The 24,849-nt window shown below is 48.4% G+C and overlaps 1 protein-coding gene across 6 annotated transcripts in view; it reads right to left on the bottom strand.

Annotated features, from left to right (window-relative positions):
• Positions 1-652: 652 nt before the first annotated feature.
• The window catches only part of KCNJ5 (potassium inwardly rectifying channel subfamily J member 5), a 34,821-nt gene continuing 10,624 nt past the window's right edge, over positions 653-24,849 (bottom strand). For 3 of the 6 annotated variants that reach the window (XM_049857355.1, XM_049857353.1, XM_049857358.1), the window contains 2 exons: positions 13,338-14,285; positions 653-9,481 (listed from right to left, as the gene is read on the bottom strand). In XM_049857355.1, coding sequence (XP_049713312.1) covers positions 9,159-9,481; positions 13,338-14,274 — 1,260 coding nt within the window. In that variant the 5' untranslated portion in view covers positions 14,275-14,285 and the 3' untranslated portion in view covers positions 653-9,158. Of the gene's footprint in view, positions 9,482-13,337; positions 14,286-17,946; positions 18,070-18,576; positions 18,984-24,849 lie in introns of those variants that run through there. The other 3 variants (XM_049857354.1, XM_049857356.1, XM_049857357.1) reach the window with 3 other exon arrangements.

Here is a 24,849-nt window from a genome sequence, read left to right as displayed (position 1 = left end):
CTGGATGGACCGGTCAGGATGGATGGCCACTGAAGGACTTCAGGCCCTCATACTGTTGTGGAATCCCTGGATGGTACAAACAGTTAACATGCTTGGCTGCTAACCAAAAGGTTAGAGGTTCGAGTCCACCCAGAGGCACCACAGAAGAAAGGCCTGGAGATTTACTTATGAAAAGTCAGCTACTGAAAACGCTATGGAGCACAATTCTACTCTGACACACATGGGGTCGCCATTTGTCAGGGTTGACTCCATGGCAACTGTGGACCCACTGGAATTCTGGGAGGCACAGAAACAGGAAATGCCTCCCCACAGGAGTCTGTCCTTCAGTATGAAAAGGCTATGAGAACCTCTGAAGGTAGACAGTGGGCAGAATTCTAGTCTGGTGCTTAGGGACAGGCCTCTATCAGTCCAATAACTGAACAGGAATGACAGGAAGATACATTGCCATAGTCAGGGCACTGTCTGGGCTCAGCAAACACTCTTTCTCTTCTGTCTCCATAGACAAAACCCATCTGGGCTGTCCTCTGCGAGAGGGCAGATGGTGCGTGAATTCCTCCATGGCCATGGCCGCTCCCTTCTTCAGGGAACTGCATGTTTAGGAGAGGGAGCAAAGGTTCAAATCACACAGGGATGACTACAGGTCTCTTCTGTGATCTCGTTTATTTCAGAGGCAATTTGGAATGTGATAATGACATTCAGTGTGTGGACACAAAGGGGTCCTACGTGCGTGAGCAAATGCTTTCTGACAGCTAACTGCCTTACCTCCCTCAGCCCTGGATCTCTCAACTTACGCTTTCATCATTTGGTGAAAGAACGAGGCTTAACGCATATGCTCATGTGCCCAGATCCTCAGCAATTTCTCCCCTGTGATTTAGGACTTTTGCCTTAACCAAGGGAGCCAAGCTTTATTTTAACAGCAGTTTTAGAGTAAAAATAACAGCCCCTTAGAGAAAAAGTCAGCAACGTTTTTGTTCCTGTAACTCCTTCCTAGACATTTATTTACCATAGAGAAGTCAACACGTTATATCACTGGAATTTAATGAGTCTAAAGAGACACCCGTGGAGGCTGTGGTGGTTCAGGGGAAGAATTCTCGACTTCCATGTGGGAGACTGGGGTCGCACCCAGGCCAATGCACCTCATGCGCAGCCACCCCCGTCTGTCAGTGGAGGCTTGCTTGTTGCTATGATGCTGAACAGGTTTCAGCAGTGCTTCCAGACCAAGACAGAGTAGGAAGAAAGGCCTGGAATCTACTTCCAAAAACTAGCCAGTGAAAACACTATGGGTCACATTTATCCAATCTGCCACCACTGCTGAAGAGGCAGCAGGACTGGGCAGTGTTGTGTTCCACTCCACTTGGGGCTAGCATATGTAGGGGGCTGACTTGATGGCCACTAACAATAACAACAAAAGAGACATCCAGGGTGTGAGCATCAGTGCTAGTCTTCTGACCAACACAAGTAAAGACAGGATCTTGTAGGGCAGAGCAGGTGTAGTGAGTGTAATGTTCAGATTTTTCCTTATGTGCCTAGTTCGCCTTCCCTAAATTTCAATCCACTCTTGACTGACAAATGTGCTCATTGGACCCTGATGGCCACCTGTCTCCACTCAGCTGTACTGTGAGGCAATCCTCAGGCTAGGGGTATCCCCCAGGCCAACAGCTAACTGTCTTCAGAGCTTCCTGGCCTTGCACTTGCCTTTTACATCACCACCAGGAAGGCAGTTTCCTCCTCAGGATTACCAGGTACTTCTTCCCGGTGCTAATTTAGAGGCTCTACGTCTGTTTTTGGCCCAGGTCACATATGTTCATTTGCGATATGTCTCAAAGGCAAGTTTGTAGATAATATGGAGTGGACACCAGACATGGTAACTGCTCCCACATCTGTCAATGCTGCTGTGCTGGCTCTGCTACCTAACACATCATTTCTCATTTTAAAACAAATACCATTTCTTTAAATTATCTTCAGCATAATTTTGTGTGTGATACTGATATTGTTCGATAACTTCCACATTCCACTGGATCACCTTTCTTTGGAAAAGACATGTATATGGATCTCTTTCAGTCAGTTGGCCAGGTAGCTGTCTTCCAAATCACTTGGCATATATAAATGAGAGCATCCAGAATTGCATCCCTTTGTTGAAATATCTCAGTTGGTATTTCATCAATTCCTGGAGCCCTGTTTTTTGTCAATGCCTTCAGTGCAGCTTGGCCCTCTTCTTTCAGTACCATCGGTTCCTGATCATACGCTACCTCCTGAAATGGTTGAACATCGGCCAATTCTTTTTAGTAGAGTGACTTTGTGTATTCCTTTCATCTTTTTATGATGTTTCCTGTGTCATTCAATTTTTTGCCATAGAATCCTTCAATATTACAACTTGAGGCTTGAATTTTTTCTTCAGTTCTTTCAGTTTGAGGAATGCTGAGTGTGTTCCTCCCTTTTGGTTTTCTAACTCAGGTCTTTGCACGTTTCATTATAATACTTTGCCTTCTCCAGCTGCCCTTTGAAATCTTCCATTCAGTTTCAGAGTCTCTTCTGACTTCCATTTTGTTTTTTTCTTTCTTTCCTGTCTTTTTAATGGCCTTTTACTTTCTTCATGCATGATATTCATGATGTCATCCCACAATTCGTCTGATCTTCAGTCATTAGTGTTATGGACTGAATTACATCCCCCAAAAGTATGTGTTGTAAATCCTACTCCATGCCTGTGGTTATAATCCCATTAGGGAAAGAGTTTTATGTTAATGAGACAGGATTAGTGTAGAGTGTATTTTGAGTCAATCTCTTTCGAGATATAAAAGAGATTAAACAAGCAAGCAAGGAAACAGAGATGAGGGAAGAGAGATGCCAAGCAAAGTGAAAATCGCTCAGGAGCAGAAGCTCAAAGAGACTAGGACCTTCCTTCAGAGCCAACAGAGAAAGAAAGCCTTTCCTTAGAGCCAGCGCCCTGAGTTCAGACTTCTAGCCTCTTAAACTATGAGAAAACAAATTTCTCTTTGTTAAAGCCACCCACTTGTGGTATTCCTCTTATAGCAGCACTGGATAACTGGGACTGTTCAATGAGTCAAATCTATTCTTGAGATGGTGTCTAAATTCAAAAATGGTTGGAGCAGTACATCAACAAGGAACTGCCAAAAATTCAAGCTGGATTCAGAGGAAGACGTGGAATGAGGTATATCATTGCTGATGTCAGATGGATCACGGCTGAAAGCAGAGAATAGCAGAAAGATGTTTACCTGTGCTTTACTGACTATGCAAAGGCATTTGATTGTGGATCATAACAAGTTGTGGGTAACATTGTGAAGAACGGGAATTTCAGAACACTTAATTGTGCTCATGAGGAAGCTGAACATAGATCAAGAGGCAGTTGTTCAAACAGAACAAGGGGATACTGTGTGGTTTAAAATCAGGAAAGATGTGCATCAGGGTTGTATCCTTACAATATACTTATTCAATTTGTATGCTGAGCAAATAATCTGAGAAGCTGGACTATATGAAGAAGAATGTATCATTAGGACTGGAGGAAGACTCATTAACAACCTGCGATATGCAGATGACACAACCTTGCTTGCTGAAAGCGAGGAGGATTTGAAGCGCTTGCTGATAAAGATTAAAAACTACAGCCTTCAGTATGGATTGCATCTCAACATAAAGAAAACAAAAATCCTCACTGCTAGACCAATAATAACATCATGATAGTGAAGACTGAAGTTGTCAAGGATTTCATCTTACTTGGATCCACAATTACCGCTCATGAAAGCAGCAGTCAAGAAATCAAATGACATGTTCCATTGGACAAATCTGCTGCAAAGGACCTCTTTAAAGTGTTAAAAAAGCAAAAATGTCACTTTGAGGACTAAAGTGTGCGTGACCAAAAGTGTGGTATTTTCAATCTCCTCATATGCATGGGAAAGCTGGACAATGAATAAGAAAGACCAAAGAAGAATTGATGTCTTTGAATTATGGTGTTGGCAAAGAATATTGAATATACCATGGACTACCAGAAAAATGAATAAATCTGTCTTGGAAGAAGTATAACCAGAATGCTTCTTAGAAGCAAGGATGGCGAGACTTCATCTCATGTACTTGGGACATGTTATCGGGAAGGGCCAGTCTCTGGAGAAAGACATCATGCTTGGTAAAGCAGAGGGTCAGCAAAAAAGAGGAAGACCCTTGATGAGATGGATTGACACAGTGGCTGCAACAATGGGCTCAAACATAGCAAGCATCATAAGGATGGTGCAGGACCGGGCAGTGTTTTGTTCTGTTGTGCATAGGGTCACTATGAGTTGAAACTGACTTGATGGCACCTAACAACAACACAACAAGTAAAACAAAGCCCTGGTTTTGCTTCAGAATGGTTGAAGGGATCTCAGTTAACCTCTTTTGTAAATCTGACCACTTCAATTCCCATTGGCTTGACTAATGCAGAAAGAAGCCAATCTTAAATCCTTAAAACTAACGACATTTTCAACAGAAACCTTTGGTCTTAACAAGAACAACCCCGAAATTCTTTGCAACTTTGAAATATCACAGCTTCTTTCCTCTGCCCTTCACCATTGTTGGGTGTTCTGCGTCATTTTCTAGTTAATGCCATAAATGCAGATGGCCAGTCCAGGGCCTCCCCAGAGTCAGTATTTTTTAAGGTTATTCAAGCTTACCTAGTAATACAGGCTCTGGATATTTAACATTAAAGAGTGTAAGAAAACTATTTTCAGGGAAATCAATTATCTGATGTGAGAATCCATATTGCTTAAATTCTCTGCACTTGTTTTCAGCATCCTCTGGCCTCAACACCAGTCTCAGCTGATATGGTGATTTTAGATTAATAAAAAACAAGAAGGGCAAGTTTGTGCAAACTGACAGTAGATTTGAATGGAAAGCCAGGGGCCATCTGTTTAAGACGATGAAAGACTCTGTGAGACCAAATCCAGTGTCTTGGATGAATTTTCAGCTGTGCAATGGTGCTCTTTTTAATAAGAGGATCGACAGATCTGACATAGAGAGATCTGACGCAGCAGCTTAAGGAGATGTGAGCAAAAAACCAAACTGAGCAGAATAAGTGGCTTCTTCCCGAAAGCAGTTCCTCTCCATCTAATCGCTTTTCACAGCTCATTAACTCCCTGGGAATCAGAAAAAGGTGTTCCCCAATTATCCTGCCAGGGGAGAAGGTAGCTGGTGGATCTAAGGGGAAGCCTAGCAGGCAGAGCACATACACTGGTGCAGAGATGTTTTTAGGGTGCAGGGGTCCTGGTAGTGCAGTGGCTAAGGGCTTGGCTGCTAACCAAAATGTTGTTGTTTCAAACCTGCCAGCCGCTCTGCAGGAGATAGAAGTGACAGTCTGCTTCCATAAAGATTACAGCCTTGGGAACTCTATGGGCAGTTCTACTCTGTCCTATAGGATCACTATGAGTTGGAATCAACTGGACTCAGTGGGAACTTAGAAGGTAAGGGGGATATTTTTGTTTGTGTGGCCACTCCAATAAAAACAATTTCAGTTTCTCTGGCTGTCATCTGACAGGAGATCTATGTTGGAGACGTGCTGGAAGGCAGGACATAGAATCAGTATGTGAAAGAAGATACTCAGCTGTATACAGATCATAAGCAGAGAGGACTCTCCTCAGACAGACAAGGGCTCTTCTTACTTGATCAAGGTCAACGGCTCAAGCCAAGATCTAAGCAGCAGAAGAAAATGGTGGGAAAGGCCCTCTAATCACACAGGAGACCAGCAGGTGTGGTCTGGGTGGTAGAGTCAGGGGCAAAGCTCAACCTACCCTGGCCTCGGAACAAGATTCTTTGGGCGACAGCGTCCGGCACCTATCAGACGTCAGGTTGATGGAGAGGGGAGAACTAGTGGGAACTTGCCTTCTTCTGTGTTCCTGGGGACTTCTCTTTTGCAGGGGAAGTTTTCCAAGAGGAATGACATGGAAGCTTAAGCTGGAAGTTAGCTCCCAAAGCTTTCAGGATCTGACGTGAGATAGCGCTTTGGAACTTTGGAGGTGCTGAAGTCTGAGGTGCTGAAGTCTGGCTCAGCTCTCTGTGTCCCCCAGAGGTATGGGATAGGCTCAGAGCTGTGCAATTGAGGATTAGAACCTACAATTGTTTGTACATAAGAATGATTTTTTTAAAAGTGGACCAAAGAAACTCTGGCCCTTACCAGACTTTACATTTAATAAGTCCACATTTATACAAGTACTTCCAGAAGATGATTTCAAGACTTCTCAAACTTTAGCTGGATTGATTGGTCACCAAGAATTCCCTTGGAATATCAAGGGTGGTCTTTTTACATTTGAGTTTCCATGGAGAAAGCAAGGAATGTACACATTGGGGTTAGTATCTGACTAACTAAACCAAACCAAACCCAGTGTCGTTGAGTCGATTCCGACTCATAGCGACCCTATAGGACAGAGTAGAACTGCCCCATAGAGTTTCCAAGTAGTGCCTGGCGGATTCGAACTGCCGACCCTTTGGTTAGCAGCCATAGCACTTAACCACTACGCCACCGGGGTTTCCTCTGACTAACTAGTCATATATTAATCCCAGTATACATGGGCACTGGCCTTTCAGGGAACTTTAGAATAGGACTGTATTAATCTCTCTTCTCTAGTCTCTATAGCTTCTATCATTGGCTGAGAGAGATGTGGTATGGCCTGGGCTCACAGAGGCCACAGGTAGTTAGAGAACTGGAGAGTGGGTCACATAGCCAGTTGGACGATGTTTCAGGATTGCAGATGGAGGCAGGGGTGCCAAAGGATCCAGGCTGCAGCTCTGGCTTTCCCATCCTTGCTTGGCTGCCTCATGAGGGTTGTAACTGGCAAGCACTGATCAGTTCTGGCTTAGGAAGCTAAGACCCTCCAAGGGGACTGGATTAGTCCTACTTGTGTAAACCTTTGATCTGGCTTGGCTGGGGTGAGGGTGGGCACCCACCTGAGAGTTCCAACTGTAGCTTCTCCCCCTCCCCCCGACCCACCTTCCTCCCAGGTATTCATTCTCAGTGGTGGGCTCCCTGCCTTACGTTCTTGATTGCATGCAGTTTCCCCACCGCGTGCTGCTAGCCTGCCTGTGTCCCTTTCCCTTGATGTTGGATCCCAGCCTCATTCCCCATTCCCACCAAAACCTCTTCACCACACAGGGATGCCTGGACCAGGACTCGGCGCCATGCCCCTGGCTGGAAGACCCTTAAGGTACCTCACTGCTTCACTGACTCTACCCCTCAGGATCCAGCCTATCTGCCCAAGCACAAGGATACACGGCCCTTAGCGTGGGTGCCCAAGACAGGCAGCTCCCCACCCCAGGTAGCCCTTCTTCTCTTCTCACCCACCCTAGGACCTAAAAATCTCAGTTTCAGAGGAAATGGGCCTGAGAGACAAAAAGCAATTCCCTTTCCTCTACCAGGAGTCCCTGGGTAGAGTTAAGCGCTCAGCTCTTCACTGAAAGGTTGGAGGTTCAAGTCCACCCAGAGACACCTCAGAACAAAGATCTGGTGATTTACTTCTGAAAAATCAGCCACTGAAAACCCAGTTCTATTCCAACACACACAGAGCTGCTATGAGTCAGAGTCAACTCAATGGCAACCGGTTTTAGGTTCCTCAATCTTAATTTTCCACCCCATTGTGGCTTTGCTCTTGGTCCTTGGGGAAGGCATTTCATGTCTGGGCCATGAAAGTGCTCCCATTTTCAAAGCCCAGTTGAGGGCTGTGAAAATTGTGAGTGAGCTCAACAGAATTCTGGATTATTTAAAATTATTTAAAATTTCTCTTCGAGTCTAGACTGGCTAATCAGAAGCCTCTGTCTCCTACACGCCAGCCTCGACTCAGGGACAGGATAATCTGCACCATTAATCCCTACTCTCCCATGCCTGAAGCTGTTGTTTTAAAGGCTCTTCTCTACTCTTCTTCTCTTACGTTCTACCCTCCCCACTTCTCCCACAGGTTCCTGCTTACCCTCACCCTTCCCAAGTAGAGGAGGCAGCCCCTCCTTGCTCCCCAGGCCTACGCACCTTGTTAGAACACTGCCTGTAGGAGGAGAAGGCTGTGGGCTCCTCAGCACCAGGCCCTGCCTGTGGTCCCGCCTGGGTTTGAAAGCGAAGCTCAGAGACCACCACTGCCCTCTTTTGCTCCGTCCCATTATGTGCCTGATAACAGAGGCATGCAGAACCCTGAGGTGACAGGTTCTTGGAAACAACTTGTGCAGATGCTTATTTTAGTTTTAGTTGCTATCCTTCCTCTCTGCCTCCCTGTTCCAGTACTGACTGGCTCATCTTGCCCTCTGAAGCTCAGCTTTCTCCCTGGATCACGCCACAGGCACTCTGGGATTCTGGAAGAAAACCACAGTGAAGGTTGGAAGTACTTTGAGATTCTTGGACAAAAAAGTACTAGAAAAGGACTCCCTTTGGTGGAAGATGCAGGGCACAGTGTGACTAGGAAGGGGCCGGGAAGTTACTGATGACAATGTCTCATTAGGTGGGGCCACATTCATCCATGTGCAGTGGATCTGAGTCACTCTAACAAGATCAGGTATCCAGGAGGTTACATTGGACACAAAACACAGCAGAGGAAAAAGCACCCGTTTCACAGATAATGATAGAGGTCACTGGGGGCCTTGTACTCCATAGCTTTCAATAAATGGTGGCTGGTCCCAGGTTTAAAAGGAATTGCCCACATGACTTGGACAGGTCTTACCCCATGAAGGGTGCTGGGAGCCCACCCCTGCCCTGGAGATTTGGGCCCCCAGGCAGGCAGAATCACTTCCCTGTGAATTCACTTCAGAGGGTGGTGATGACCTTCTCTGGTGTCAGCCCCTAGATTGGGCCACTAGCTGGTTTGTGAGACCCAAGAAGGGAAGCAACCCAAGATCAAATGGCAGAGAGGTGTGTGTGAGGACAGAGGCCACCCTGTAACTTTCATTGTGGGGGAAACCTGGCATGATCCTTAGCCAGAGCTGCTAGAGGCTGGGGAGAAGAGGCAGCATTGCCATGGTGGGCCCAAGGAGGTACTGAGCTGGGGGGGTGGGTGTGAGGACCAGATGTACTGTCCCTCCCCACAGAGCCTACAGCTTCTGAGTCCCCCAAACAGCATGCTTCAGCTAATTCACCCTCCTGGGTGCTGCAGAGTCTGTGCTCTTAGAGTCAGTGAAGGGAGCCTGTGGGGTGACTGCAGCCCTCACACTGAGCCCCTGGTCTCCAGGGGTCCTCTCAGCCCCTCAGGCTCATCCTCTCTGTCCTGCTCAGCCTCTGCATCTGGCCCTGCCTCAGCACAGACCCCCAGCAAGGGGGGACTGGGGAGGTACTGGAGGAGCCGGCCTTCCCGCTTCATTTCTGCCAGCTCCTTGGCACAACAGCTGGGAGTGTTGGTCTCATAGGTGTCATGGAAGGTGTTGTAGTCCACCTCATAGAAGCCTTTTTCCAAGGTGAGGACTGGTGTGAATCGATGGCCCCAGAGTACCTCGGTATCCATGTAGGAGCTCCGTGCTTGGCAAGTCATGCCTGGGGAAACAGAGGCCATGTGCATTAGATGTGGCAACGTCCATCCACGCATCCATCCATGCAATCATCCATTCTTCCATCCATTCTTCCTTCCATCCATCCACCCACCCTCCCATCTATCCATCCATCCATCCATCCATCCATCCATCCATCCATCCATCCATCCATCCATCCATCCATCCATCCATCCATCCATCCATCCATCCATCCATCCATCCATCCATCCATCCATCCATCCATCCATCCATCCATCCATCCATCCATCCATCCATCCATCCATCCATCCATCCATCCATCCATCCATCCATCCATCCATCCATCCATCCATCCATCCATCCATGCATCTATTCTAATCATTCATCGAAAACATTTACAGAACGTCCACTTTGTGCTAAGCACAATGGTGATGTAAAGCTAAATAAGACAATATCCTTGCCCTGGAGGGGCTCAAGGTGTGCTGGAGGCAGAAAATTATAAATCAACACGTGAGATTCTGGAGTAGATTACCCGAGATTGGAGTGAATAATTATGGAATGTTTGGAGCCAGAGACATGGTTCCTGAAGACAGCATTCAGTCTAGAAGAATGAACAGACCCAATGTGTAGCAAGGAATAAAGGCAGGAAAAGGGTCTGAAAAAAGATGAATTCAGAGTAAGTGAACAGAGCGAAGCCATCAGGCATTTAGAACACACGGGAATTGTTCTGTATGGACACATATGGGCAGAAGCTTCCACACTCACATATACACACACAGAGGAGGCGGGAGGTTCACACAGCCTGGATCCTTGATTTGAGGACGCTCCAATGCTTCCCTTCTGTGTTCATTAAGCCTTTGCCATCTCTGTGTTATTTTTAGGTGTTGCTTCCCCTCCAGAGAGGGAAGACAGCTTTGTTTATGAATGAGAACATCTCCTGTGCTTAGGGTCACAGTAAAGCAGCTTTCTGATATTTAATCTTCTGGCCAAAAAATGTTCTTCCTTTTGCTCTTTGGGAGTTGAAGAAGAAACCTTCTCTACCTCCCCAGTTTGGGCTTTCTCTGGGCAGGGTCTCAGCCAATCAGACCCAGGTCAAAGACTGCTTCCCACTCTCTTCTGTACTAGGGCCTAGGCACCCCCTGTGGACCTGTAGCCTGCCTGGGCCAGGGCTCCCTATTCAGTCCTCTTCCTCTGTTGCCCATTGCTCCCTGAACCCCTCACTGCCACCTTCAGTTGAGGTGCAGAGGCCCAAGCTGGGCACATAGCAGCCTCCACTCAGGCTGGATGTCTGCAGGGTCCCAGGACCTCCACTGGAGCTCTTTGGGCCAAGCTCCTTGGGCTCTTCCTGCTCTTATTCCTGTCCCACCTCTTGGAATGTGACTGTGGGCCCAAAAACCAAAACCCACTGCCATTGAGTTGATTCTGACCCATAGTGACCCTATAGCAACCTTGGTGGCACAGTGGTTAAGTGTTTGGCTGCTAACTGAAAGGTCCAAACCTACCAGCCACTCAACAGAAGAAAGACGTGGCAGTCTGCTTCTGCAAAGATTACAGCATTGGAAACCCTGTGGGGCAGTTCTACTCCGTCCTGCAGGGTCGCTATGAGATGATACGAGGCTGTGGGCCAGGGGTGGGTCATCCAATAAGCAAGGTAAGCACAGGCTTCCTTGTGCTTACTTACTAATTTGTAGTGAACAACTAACGACAACAAAAAGCCTGTGGTTACCTTGTTTATCGGATAATCTGCCCTTGCTGTGAGCTAGCTTATAGCTAGAGATTCTGCCTGTCATCTTTCAAAGCACCAGGGAAAGAAAGCAGCCCCTTTACGAGCCAGGCGCTGTGCTTTCCTTATGTTACTACATTAATCATTTAGTCCTCCCAACAGCCCCGTGAGATGCGTTATCGTCATGTCACTGACAGACTGAGCACTGCCCAAACTCCACGGGGAGAAAAGGGCAGAATTGTGTTATTCAAACCTAGGTCTGGATTTGAAGTCTCTGCCTGGCGTTATAAAGGTGACAACCAAACTATTAAAGTCACTGAGATCAGGACAGGTGAGGGTGGACTTCCCTTCTCTCCCTGGGCCCCTCCTACAATCCCCAAGACAGCAGCAAACATAACACAGGCTGAGAGAGGGCAGGGGGTCAGCTGTAGGCCCCGACTTTCAGGGGTTGAGAGGGTAAGTGTGGCTCTCCCTGCTGGGGCCACTGGGCCCAAAGCCCTCTTCCTGTTGCAGGGCTTTGGCAGTGAAGGTGGTCAGGTGGATGGGGTGCAGGATGTGGCTTTTTAATGCAGCCCCAAGTCTCTGGCCTGTTCCCCTTCTTTGTGGTCTTAGGGTGGAACTGTTTCCCCAGAAACTCCGCCCATGCTCAAATCCTGACCCCAGCACCAGGGGCAGGGCAGCCTGTGAGCCCCAAGCTCTGCCGGAGTCAGCTTCCTGCATCAGACTGTCCTTGGCCTCTGGGGCTCCCGCAGGTACCACCAGATGCTGCCTGAGTCAGAGGCTCGACCGGATGTCCATTCAGCCACCTCTGCTACCGTTCCCTGGAGCCCTTTAACACCCACCCCAACCTTGTTCCACTGCATCTGTGTCTCCGGAAAGGATACCCTGCCTGAGACCACCTCTGCACCAGCTCCCCAGGGCTAGGACAGTTTCGCCACCTTTCCAACATGCCCCTAATATTTTAAGGGTCAGTTGGTGCAGTAGAAAAAGCTCTCAATTTGTAAATGAAAGACCTGAGTATGGCTACCTAACGAGCTTCAGCTTCTACATCGTGAAATGGGGATGAGAAGAAGCCCTACAGGGCTGTTGCAAGAATTAGAATGTATATCATCATTCTGAGCACAAGTGAGTTTCTAGAAGTTGTTGTTGTTGCTAGGGCCAGACTTCATGCTGTCTCCTTGGTGAAAAAGGTAAAGGAAGGCAAGAGAAGAAAGGAAATAAGAAGCAGGCTTGCTGGAGGGTTCTCTCCTTAAGAGGCCTGGCCCCAGGGGTGTGTGGGGTGGTGGGGGGGAGGTAGGGAGGCCTGTGGTTCTCAGGGCCTCAAGCTCCCTCAGGTCATGGGCTTCCTGGAGCCCCCTCATTGAGATCTGCCCTGGCTGAGGGGCTGAGGAATGGTGGAGGCCTGAGAACCAGTAGCTGAGCGGGAAGTATCTGGATGTTCTGGCCTCAGCCTGGAGGCACAGTTTCCACGAGGAAGAATCCCTGCAGAGCCCGGTGTTCTCATGGACCAACTTCTGCAGGAAAGCTGAGGGGCAGACTGTTCCAAAAGGGGCCAAGCTGCACGAGTGGCTCCCACAGGTCTGGGGTATAGGTGTCTCTCCAAAAAATGGACTCCATGAGGATCACCTCGAGTTCAGGAATGCTGCTCATGACCCTCTCCTCATGAAGAGAGTCACAATATGGAATGACACTGTGGGGTCTTACTGTAGAGAAACCAGTTCCCCTTTGTTTAACCCAGTGTTTCCCAACATTACCTGATCACAAGTTGGGTAGAACACCTCTTCCTAGACACACATGGCATGTTGGAAACGAGGACCTGCATTGATTTGTATCCTGGCTCTGCCACGTCCTAGCTCTTGCTCTTGGGCAATAATTTAACCTGTATATGCCTTTGTTTTCTCATCTGTACATTAACAATCTCATAGGGGTGTGAGAGGGAATTAAATGAGATAATGTAAGTTTAATATTTAGAACTGTGCTTGGAAAATAGTAAGCGTTCAATAAATGTCAGCTACTGCTATTACAGCATCTGCAGTAATGACAACTCAAGGACTGTTTTAGTTGTTTGTTGTGCCTGCACCATCTTCTGCAATCACAGCGGCCTAAGCTCCTTGGTGTGGTAAGGAGACTTTGTGCACGGGAGGACAAAGTGTCTTACCTGTTGCCTCCACCATTCCTTCTAGAATGACCACAACTTCGAACTCCTCCTGATCCAGCTGAGCCCGGGACATCTCCCAGAAAGGGCTCTTCTCGTTGATCTCATGTGAGATGATGAGTGGTGACACCAGGAAGAGACGGTCGTCCCCTGTGTCAAAGCCCACATTGATGTCAGTCTGGTTGAGGGGGATGAACTCCCCTTCTTTGGTCTGCCGGGACTTGATGAGCTTGGCGCGGATGGAGGCCTCCACGATGTGGGAGTTGCGGAGGTCACCCACCCGGAACATGAGGCAGAGTTTTTCATCCCGCATTGAGATGACGGCATTGTTGGAAAACATGAGGGTCTCTGCTCTCTTCTTTGGCTGACTGATCTTGACAAACATGCACCCCACCATGAAGGCATTGACGATGGAGCCAAGGATGGCCTGGACCAAGAGGAGGATGATCCCCTCGGGACACTTCTCTGTGATGACTCGAAAGCCATACCCAATGGTGGTTTCAGTCTCGATGGAGAACAGGAAAGCAGACACAAAGCCACTGAGATTTTCGACACATGGAATCCAGTTTTGGTCACCCACATGGTCCAGATCACCCCGGATATAAGCGATGAGCCACCAGATAAAGCCAAAGAACAGCCAGGTGATGGTGTAGACCATGGTGAAGACCAGCAGGTTGAAGCGCCATTTGAGGTCCACCAGGGTAGTAAAGAGGTCACTCAGGTACCGGTAGGTTTCCTGGACGTTCCCGTGGTGTACGTTGCATTTGCCACTCTTCTCCATGTACCGTTGACGGGGTTTCTTGCCTTCTGCCAGCAGGCGAGTGCGGTCTGTGGCAATGGGCACATAGTCACGTGCCTGTTTGGGAATCTTCTTAGGGTCCCTGGGATTGCCTCCAATCTCCATATCCTGGTTCATAGCATTCCTAGAATCGCCAGCCATAGCGGGATCCTCTGAGTGAAAAAAGACATCACCAGTGAGGTTGACTATTGTGATTCACAGAAACACAAGGCCATAAGGTCCTTCCTGCCTCTTCGGAGCCTCTCACTGATCACTCAGTAGATCAGACTATGACATTCTCTAGGGTGGGAACCATGCTTTCTTATATTCTCCACTTGCATTCCTGGGGCCTAGTACACACTCTAGCATAAAATAAACGATCAATAGATACCTGTTGAATGAATAAATAAATAATACTTAAGTGCCAACTGGAGCCCTGGTGGCACAGTGGTTAAGAGGTACAGCTGCTAACCAAAAGGTTTGAACCCACCAGGCACTCCTTGGAAACCCTACGGGGCAGTTCTACTCTGTCCTGTAGGGTCGTTATGAGTCAGAATCGACTTGATGGCAACAGGTTTAGAAGTGCCAACTGCACGTTGTGTTTAAAGGATGTAAAGAAAACTGAGGAAAATTTTAAAAATAAAAATTGCAACAGTATTCATGAAAAGCAGGCTGTGTTCCATGCATTACACATGGACCATCTCATTATCACAACCTCAACTCAGTGGCATCGGATACTGTAATGCCCACTATATAGACACAACACTGTCTGCTTACGTGTTATGTTTATTTCTAGTAGTCTGTCTCCCTCCATTTGAACGTAAACTCCACGAGGGCACAATCTGCATGTGTTCTGCTCCCTGATATATTCCAAATGCTTACGGCATAGCCTGACATGTACTAATGTATTAAAAAAAACACTCACTGAATAAATAAGAAAACGGAGTCATAAGGACTCGAAGTGACACCCAGGCCCCAAACAAGTAACTGGCAGAAATAATATTTGAATTCTTGCTTGTCTGGCCCAGAGCCTGTGCTCTTTCCTTTACACCTTGCTGTTCTCGTTCTTTTCATCTGAGATCTTTTAGCAGCAGACAAAAAGGAAAAGGCAATGTGTGTCTGATCTGTCTCCTGCTGTCTGTTTGCGTGGGGAGTTTGTGTCATCTGAGCACAAACGACTAGGCCAAGTTGTTATGCATATCCACCATTAACACATTTGATATAGTAATGCCCCCTCCTCGAAGAAACCGAGATGGGAAGGATATTAAGGCCCCAAGGTTTTCGAATGGGCTGTAACATGTTTTTGGAGTGCGTGCCACACTTTAAAGAGACACCCAGAAAATAATAATAGCTTACATTTCTGAACATTCATGACCCAGACACCGTGCTAAGAAATTCCTATATATTAGCTCTTTTAATCCTCACAACAAAGCCATTAGGTAAGTATAGCTTTTATCCCTATTTTACAGATGAGGAAAACTAAGCTCAAGCAATAAGTAGCTGAGCTAGGTTTCAGTTCTAGATTTATCTGGCTTGAGCCCAAGGGCTTAACCACAGAGCCCACCATATTGCCTGTACACATTAATATTCCATGGCTCAGGCTCAGACTGCTGAACTGCTCTCTCCAGAAAGTTCTATGAGCATCTGACCCTGGGAGAAGTCATCCTCGGGGACACTATCATTCAGCCTTTCTTCATTGTTATAAGCAAGCTTTTCTTGATTTCTTCCACGACTGTGCATCTTTGATAGAACAACCTGCATAAATGTTCCTTAACCACTGAGCCAACTGCCTCATTTGCTAACAAGAACGATATCACTCATTGTGGCAAGTCGGGTGATTCTGGAAGACTTCTCCCTTTGCTGCCTGGGTGGCTGCAGAAATTTCCAGGTAACCTCTAAGATATCATATTGAAGGGTCATAGGAAGGGCTGTTTGTCTTAGGCATCAGCTGGGCATTTCTCATTCTGCACAGGGTCCTCTGCTCCCTGGTTTACAAAGATAAATGAAACAAGGAGGAATGTGTTTGATTCTTCTCTGCAGAAACCCAAGCATGAGTTTGCTGTGGCCCAAGGTGGGAGACTTTTACTAAAAACCTGATCAGAGATGCCCAGAGACAACAAAAAATGCCACTGAGCTTGAGGCCCTGTGTGCTCCGGGACCTCAGCTTTGGGACCCAGAACCAGGGTACCAGTAGGAGTCCTGCCCCTGGACTCCTGAACCAGTGATGCTGGGCAGGCAGGCTCAATGCTGACAAGAAGGAACTCTTTTAGCCAGGTCACCTGGGACAGCACAATCTCTTGCCTTCAGCTCTTTTGGGAAAACACCTTTCTGCACATTTTCTGCGCTATTACCTTCTTTATCTTTAAATACACTTCATACGTTTGTGCGGGAGAAGGCTTTGTGCTGTACTAGAAACAGAAAAAGCCTTTTCTAGGACACCTCAGCCCAGATCCGAGAACCTTTTGCATTGGGCAGACAGGAAAAGACAGGTCGTTTCTGATTGGCCATCTGGTGGAAGCGTTCCCCAAGCGTGCTGGGACCCTCTGCAGCAGTCATTCCTCGCTTGACCCAGGGGGAGCTCTGGATTCTAACTCAGCCTTCCCCAGACTGGCTCTGTAGCTCACAGAAAAACAGTCTTACCTCTCTTTGCCTCAGTTTATCCTGCTATAAATCTGGGATAGTTCTCTCTACCCCTCTGACCCTAGTGGCTATTATGTGGATCCATGGAAAGAATATATGAATCCTTACATGAGTATAAGTATAAATGCAAATGAATATTTATAAACTCTTCTCGAATTGAAATCCAGTGCAGAAATGTTGAAGATGTTGGTGATGTTGTCGTTAGCTGTCATGGAGTTGCCTTCCAACTTATGGTGACCCCACGTCCAATGGAACGAAATGCTGTCCAGGTCGGCACCGTCCCCATGATCCATGCAAATTGGACCACGGCGATCTGGACGGTTTTCATTGGCTGACTTTTCAGAAGTCAATCACCAGGCCTTTCTTCCTAGTTCATCTTAGTCTAGACGCCCCCTGAAACCTGTTCAGCATTATAGCAACATTGTGGCTGTGTGCGAGGCGCATTGGCCAGGAATCCAACCGGGGTCTCCCGCATGGAAGGAAAGAACTCTACCCCTGAACTACCATTGCCCACGTGTTATTTTAAATGTTAAAGATGAAGACAGAGAGGCATGCAGCATCTAATTCAAGCATCCTAAGCCCCCAGTGGGTGATTTTCAGGGCAGGCACTGAACTAATGGCAATGGAGTCTCCACTATCCAGCTTTCTTCTAAGAGCTAAAGAAATGCCTGCTGTAGCAATCCTGGCCTCCAATGCTGGGTGCCTGTCAAATCAAAAGCATTTAATCAGATTTTCAGGATCCACTATGAATTTATGCATCCATCATCCACTCAGCAAGCATTAATTGAAGAGCTATTACAGTACGGGCCGTCCCCGGCTTACGACTACTCGAGGTACAATGAACCACACTTATGACTGTATTTTTTTTTTTTTTTTTTGGTACATCTTATCAAAAGTAATATTTACTACATACAATGTGGCAACATGTAATTTGCTGGTATTATCATTCTCATACCAACCCCCCAAGATTGAATTTATAAAGATACCGATAATAAAGGGCAATAATAATGAAAACTAAAAGTAAAATTAGGTATTCAACTTATATCAGAACCGACTTACAATGGAGTCATCAAAACAGAACCCTGTTGTAAACTGGGGACTACCTGTACAGCTCTGGACTCAAAGGAGGTCCCTGGGTGGTACAAATGGTTAAGTGCTCGGCTACTAAGGGAAAGGTCAGCAGTTCAAACCCACCCAGAGGTGCCTCAGAAGAAAGGGCCTGGTGATCTGCTTCTGAAAGGTCACAGCCCTGAAAATCCTATGGAGTAGTTTTACGCTGACACACATAGGGTCCTCTTGAGTCGAAATCAACTCAACAGTAACTGGTTTGGCTCGGGCTGGGAGCTGGAGATGAAGCAGTGAATGAGACAGATGCAATCCCAGCCCTCCTGTAGTTTCTATCCAGGGCGGCTTCTTTGATCCTGGGGTCTGTGCAGAATTGCCTATAGAGAGAAAGGCAGGGAGAAAAGCTTTGGCTCGGCTGAGGCAAGCCAAGCATTGTAGCTGCTCTCGGCAGGACACAGAGTAAGGCTCTGACTTGATCAAATTCTATAAATCTCATCTTTATTCCTCTCCTGTGTCTGTGAATGGGGAGCTGTGCCCAGACAGAGCTGAAAGTCCAGCAAAGTGTTTTAATCTCTTTGATATGAAAACACAAGTGAAAGAATCAAAAGAGGCAAAATCAAAGGAAGAACAGAAATCTAATAGAGTACAGAAGGGGGAAACTAGATAAGGAATAGTTAGGAAAGCTAACTCTGGTATCCCAGTCTGCCTTCAGCTGAGGGCTTCCGGGGAAGTCACTTCTCTAAGCCCAAGTTACTTTACCTGCAAAATGAGGATGATAACAGGAGCAATCAAAACGGACCACTGTGAAGAGTAAACGAAAGGTGTACGTGCTGGGCTTGTAGGAGCGCTCCTAAAATCAGCTGCCGTCCCGTCGATTCTGACTCATGGTGTGTTTTCATGTGCGTCAGAGTAGACCTGTGCTCCGTAGGGTTTTCAGGGGCTGATTTCTGGACATAGATGGCCAGGTCTTTCTTCTGAGGTGCCTCTGGGTGGGCTTGAACTGTCGACCTTTTGGTTAGGAGCTGAGTATGTTAACCATCTGCATCACCCAGGGACTCCTACTCCAAACCAAAACACGTGCCTTGGAGTCGATTCCAACTCACTGAGACCCCGCCTGTCAGAGTAGAACTGCTCCATAGGGTTTCAGTGGCTGTGACCTTTAGCAATCAGAGCAACACGCCTGTCCTCAGAGAAGCCACTGGGTGGACTCCAACCTCCAACCTTTGGTTAGTAGCCAAGCACTTAACTGTTCCTGCCACCCAGGGACTCCCAGAAGCTCTCCTAAATGGTAGGTATTATTCACCACCTGGGGGTGGGGTTGGGGGAGAGGTGGAGAGATAGGAGGGCTTCAAACCATTCAAGGGTAAGAAAAAACCAGCAGCTGGGTGTCTGCTCTGTGTCAGCACCAGGACATGCTCTCATGGCCTCGGCCATTTACTTTCGGGAACAGAGCAGTGTAGCTTAATTTTACAAATGAAGACGTGAGGAAAGAAGTTAAATAATTTGCCCAAAGTCACACATTTAGTGCAGGGTGGAGCTAAAATTTCAAACACAGCTCTCCAGACTCCACCATAGTGTACCAGGTGAAGAACTGTGTCTGGAGAGGAGTCTGGAATCAATCCAGTCTCTATGCAAGCCTGATGGGAAAACCTGGGCCCCCTTTCCCTAAGAAGCTGCGCCTGAAGAACTTTCTAAGAGCTTTCTCTTTCGCTCTGCCACAGTGAGGCCAGGACTGGTCTGGTGCCCAGATGCTGGGCATTTCCCCTGCACCCAGCAGAGGCTCGCTCCTAGTTTCCTGGGTCCCCCAATGCCAGTCATCCTCTTTCCATCTTTCACCACAGGGAGGGAGGGAGGGGCAGGGGGCGACAGGGACAGCAGAGCCCCACAGGGCGGCAGTGACTGGGGAGCTCCTGGGCGCGGTGCCTCCAGCGTGGGGCTGGCGGCCAGGGCAGCTCCCCCGCGAGCCCAGTCTACTGTCCTGTTCCTGGCCAAGCGGAACATGACTTCCCGGGGGCTTTCTGTGACTGCCCTTCTCTGGGCAGCTGTCCAGGACAAAGCCCACTGGGGCTGGAGAGCTGCGGCTCCTGCCTCCTGCCTGCCGCTCAGAGCCCGGGGTAACAGCAGATGGCTCACCTCCTGGCCAGGCTGCCCTTCCTCCCTCCGGATTCAAAAACGGATACCTGGATGGCAGCTGGGAGAGGCCCAGAGGGACTGCAAGGAGGGGCGAGTGGGCCTCATCCCCCAGAAGGAGCGGAACTGGACCAGAATCGGTTTTGAAAGGCGCAGCGGGCGGATAGCAGGACCTAGGAGGCGAAGTGTCCAGCCACCTCCAGAGCCTGTCTCTGACCGCCTCCTCCCAGGGGCCAGTCTGGTTTGGTTTGGTAGCTTTTAAAAAATTACCAACCTTAAAAAAAAAAAAAAAAACTCTTTTGGTGTACCCGAGGTTTAATGGCACAGTGCGGTAGTGATAAATCTTTAAAAACCCCATCAGACTTTTTATTTAAAAAACCCCACCATCTTACAGCTATTTGTTTTTACCAGTTTAGGTCAGAGTCTAATCTTTAATTCCTGAATGGTTTAGGGTTTTATTTTTTTAACCCAAGTTAGTCCTGGTAGCAGGAGATAAAGAAAAAAACAAAACAAAACAAAACCCACTGCCGTCCAGTCGATTCCAACTCACAGCAACCCTATAGGATAAAGTAGAACTGCCCCATAGCGTTTCCAAGGAGCACCTGGTAGATTCAAACTGCCAACCTCGTGGTTAGCAGCCACAGCTCTTAACCACTGTGCCACCGGGGTTTCTGCACCTGAGATAGCAGGGGTGAAAGTCCATTGGAAACAGTGACCCACAATTCATTTGGTCACTCAGTCAGACTTTATGAAGCATCTGCCCTGAGTTGGCATTATGCTACCCTGGGGACAGTAGGACAGCTTTAATACGCTTTCACTCACGGAGTCTGGTTAAAATACAGATTCAGATTCAGTAGGTCTGGGGTTCCTGAGAGTCTGCATTTTTCCTCACGCTCCCTCCACAGCGCCGTTGAGGCTGCTGGGCCTCAGTACACACTTGGAAAAGCAGGGCTCCTCAACCCTGGTGCTCACTGCAGTCAGCTGGACAGCTGGCTAGAGGCGCTGCCTGAGTCCCGCCCCTGAGGCTGACTCCAGGGGATTCTAACAGTGGAGATGGAGAGCCACAGGTGTGGAGCTGCCCTCAAACAGCTCAGACATGTGGGCAACAGGCAAACATAGGTGCAGTGGGAGGGACAGAGATACCCAGGAGCGGCTGTTATACCAGCTTGGTGGGGACTGGGTGAGGAAGAGTCAGGAAAGATATGGTGAGGAAGGTGCCACAAAGGTGTCATGGGGAATGGGGGTGAGGGGAATGGAGGGTTCTTGACCGGAGAAACAGGTGAGCAGCCAGTAACAATAAAACTCATGTACTGAACACCCACGAGGCACCATCCCTGTAGTTAGTACTTCCTGAGCATTGTCTAAGGTAATACCCAAACGGCTCTACCAAGTCTGGCTTAGTAGCCTCATTTTACAGGTCACAGCAGCAGAGCGCCTTAGTAACCTGCTTAGGGCCACACAGTTACGAAGTGGCAGAACCAGGTTTGTCTGACTCCAAAGCCTTTACACAGACGTCACAACTGCCTCCGAGGTTGCTCCCCCAAGCCTGTTAGTGGCTTTGGGCCCAGTGGGCATCCAGCTCGGAGATACCCAGAGCTTGGGATGCAGCCAGATCAACACGAGTCTGATCGGGACAGGACACCCAGGGGCTGTTCCCTGCTGTGCTGCCAGTTGTGCCCAGGCTGCCCAGCCAAGCAGACCATCCTCCCTGTCTTCCTGCCGCGGCTGTATTCCCACACACCTCCAGTGCGCGCCTTTCCACACTGACAGCTGCTTCTTGACTTTGTCTAACTACAGCAGTATCTGCTCCCCAACCAGGAAACCAGTTGCCCTCAAGTCGATTCTGACTTACAGCGACCCCATGTGTGCAGAGCAGAACTGCTCCACGGGGTTTTCAAGGCCGTGACCTTTTGGAAGACGACTGCCAGGGCTGTCTTTCGAGGCACCTCTGGGCAGGTTCAAACCACCAACCTTTAGTTTAGTATCTGAGTGCTTAACCATTTGCGCTACCCAGGGACTCCGATATTTGCCCCCAAAGGTCCCAGATTACTCAAGGAGACGAGGTGTCCACATGTCCCCACTGATGCCTGTTGTTCTGGCCTGATCATCAAGACTACCCCCTTCACTGTCACAACTGTCTCCATTGGACAGTTGGTCCCCTGTAAGGGAAGGACCAGCACTAGCAGCCATCAATCTTACTCTTAACAACTTAGGACTGGATTTTCCTTCATCTACAGTGGGCCCGCCTCTGTCAGCAATGGGGTAAATCCCTCATCGCATGTGAGTGGGGTGTGTTTGTAACCACGACCCAAGAGGTCACAGGAACTGTAAAGGTGGCACACTCCATGCCCTGCAAAGATGGGTGTGAGCATCACTGGGCGAAGCTGCCAGATTGGGTTCTTTTAATACAGACACACTGGATATGATCATTAATCATATATAGATACTATGCTTCCTCCTACTTTTCTTGGAATACCAGATCTTCTTCATCTTCAAATTTTGATGGAGAAAAAGATTAAAAAATATTTCATCCTCTGTCTTCAAGGTAAAGCAGTTATATAAGCACATGTTACCCACTGCCATCGAGTCGATTCCGACTCATAGTGACCCTACAGGACAGAGTAGAACTGCCTCACTGGGTTTCCAAGGAGCGCCTGGTGGATTTGAATTGCTGACCTTTTGGTTAGCAACTGAGCTCTTAAGCACTACGCTACCAGGGTTTCAACCAAAATGTGCCCTCAGTTTGGGGGATACAGTAAGGGGATGTGGGGGCAGTTCTAAAGGGGGGCAGCCAGTCCTCAGTTCTAGCTAACTGTTGCCATGCAAGAATGTGGGCACAGACTGCAAGATCTTCCCTTTTCTTTTTCTAGAAAAGCTGTAAGACTTTTTAAATCTGAAATTTCTTATTTTTTCAATGTTCACAACTAATTCAGTGCTTTCCGAAACACTGAGCTGACCAAAGAAAGTATTTCTGAGGGTCGGATTCAGTCGGTCAGCTGCCCGTTTGTTCCTCTGGACCACTGAGCCAGAGAGACTTTTCTTTCACGTGGACGCACCGACTGCACTTTGAGTTATGCTGAGCATGGTGGCGCCCATCAGTTCTCCTCAGAGCCTTCCGGCTTGCCCTGCTGGGTTTGCCAGGAGCACAGCCTGTCAGTCCTCAGTACAGAGGATGCCAGGCAGCCTGGGGGAGATGAGAGTCCACCTGGGTCACGCACAGAGAAAGGCAGCCTGGTTCCTGTGGTCCTGCCTCACCCAAGGCCTAGCCCTCCCTGGTACCCTGGGTCCTGCAAATGACTGCTATGACCGCTCCCTGTTCCTTAAAAGGCCTCTTTCTGCCTAGCTGCCTCCTGATCTCTGCGAACAATCTGCAGAGAACAGTCTTGGTAATCTTTGCCGTCCTCAGTTTCGTTTCACTGCAGGTGGAAGGGGCTCTCAATGGGAAGAGATTTCTGACTGCAAATGTTTCAAGAAGGTGGTGAGAAGTCCCTCTCCAGAGGGCTGTAGGGACAGGAAGATGGATCCGGTGGCTGCCCAAGCTCGTCTGTCTCTGGTTTAATGGGTGTTCAGTACCAACTACTGACTACAGCAGGTACTGGGAGGGAATCACAGAATTATGGGGCTGGCGAGCCCTGCAAGGTGGGCGAGTCCAACTGCATGTGCTCATTTAGGCTCAGGAGGGCTCCTCATTGCCTGACCTCAGGAGGGCTCGGGACGCACCCTCCACTTAATTCTGCTCCACGCAGAATGCCCAAGAAAGGAGATTCTGCAGAGTCCTACCGCAGCCAAACTGAATGTTGGCACCGCTCTCCCTGGAATAAAAGCATCTGTGGCTGTGGAGTGGGGCCACAGGAGCAGGGCCAGGGGTTTTCAGTGGAACAAGGAACCAGGGACAGTGAGGATCTGGAAGTGGCTGTATCAAATAGGACCTGCATCATGACAGGGCTGCCCTGCACAAAACGTTCTCTGATGGCTGAGCTGTTAAGGGCTCTCCCAAAGGAGCTGCTGTGGAAGTGGGCGAGTCCTCAGGTGTAGGTGGTGGCCCCAGTATTGGCTTACTCAGACTGCCCTTCTTGGGCTGCTGTCACCGACTCACAGGCCACCTGCTCAGGGTGGCTGGGGCCTCCATCCTGGGACTGTCTCAGCCCCTCAAGGGGGAATTCTTGAATCTGGTCTCTCTGCACAGGTGAGATTACTGTTGGGAATAAAGCCAAAGAGGGGCTGTGGGTGCAGGACCGAGGCACCCCTGGAGTAACTCAGCTGTCTGTAGTTGTGGCTCGGAGCCACCCTGACCAAGGCAAGCTCTTTGGGGAGTATCTACCCAGTCCATGCTGCTTCCCCATCCCTTTTTGCTTTTGTTTCCGGGATAGCCCTGGAAGTGAAATACCTCTGCATGCTACTAGGTCCTTTACATATTAGCCCATATAACCTCAGCAGCACTGTGGACCAAGCTTGATGTGTCCGCCATACAGACAGGGAGCCTGAGATTCATGGCTAGGAAGCAGCAGAACTAGGCTCTGAACTGAGACTGGCCTGACTCGAGCTCAGGCTCCCCCCACTGTCCCACGTGACACCTATCAAGGCCCAGAGCACCAAGGAGACTGTGGCCTTGTACTATGAGTTATAATCTGGACCCTCCTTGCTACGTAACTGGGCCCTGAATTACACACTGCTCTACAGGTCCCTGCCCTGGGCCTCTTTCCTATAGAAGAAATGGAAATAATCACAGGAATCACAGTGTGACCGATCTGTCACTTTACCACAAAAATTCTATCCTACCAAGTACTAGTGTAACGTACTTGGTCCCTAACCTGAATTATTAAGGTTATGAGCAGAATCACTTGAGATGTAAAATAATAACAGTCATTTCTTTCAGAACTCTTGGATTGGCTCACGAGGATC

Source organism: Elephas maximus, chromosome 17 (genome assembly GCF_024166365.1).
Source record: "Elephas maximus indicus isolate mEleMax1 chromosome 17, mEleMax1 primary haplotype, whole genome shotgun sequence".
NCBI classification, from domain to species: Eukaryota; Metazoa; Chordata; class Mammalia; order Proboscidea; family Elephantidae; genus Elephas; species Elephas maximus.
The sequence above is the reverse complement of the archived record's forward strand: the minus strand, read 5'-3'. Positions and strand labels throughout refer to the sequence as shown.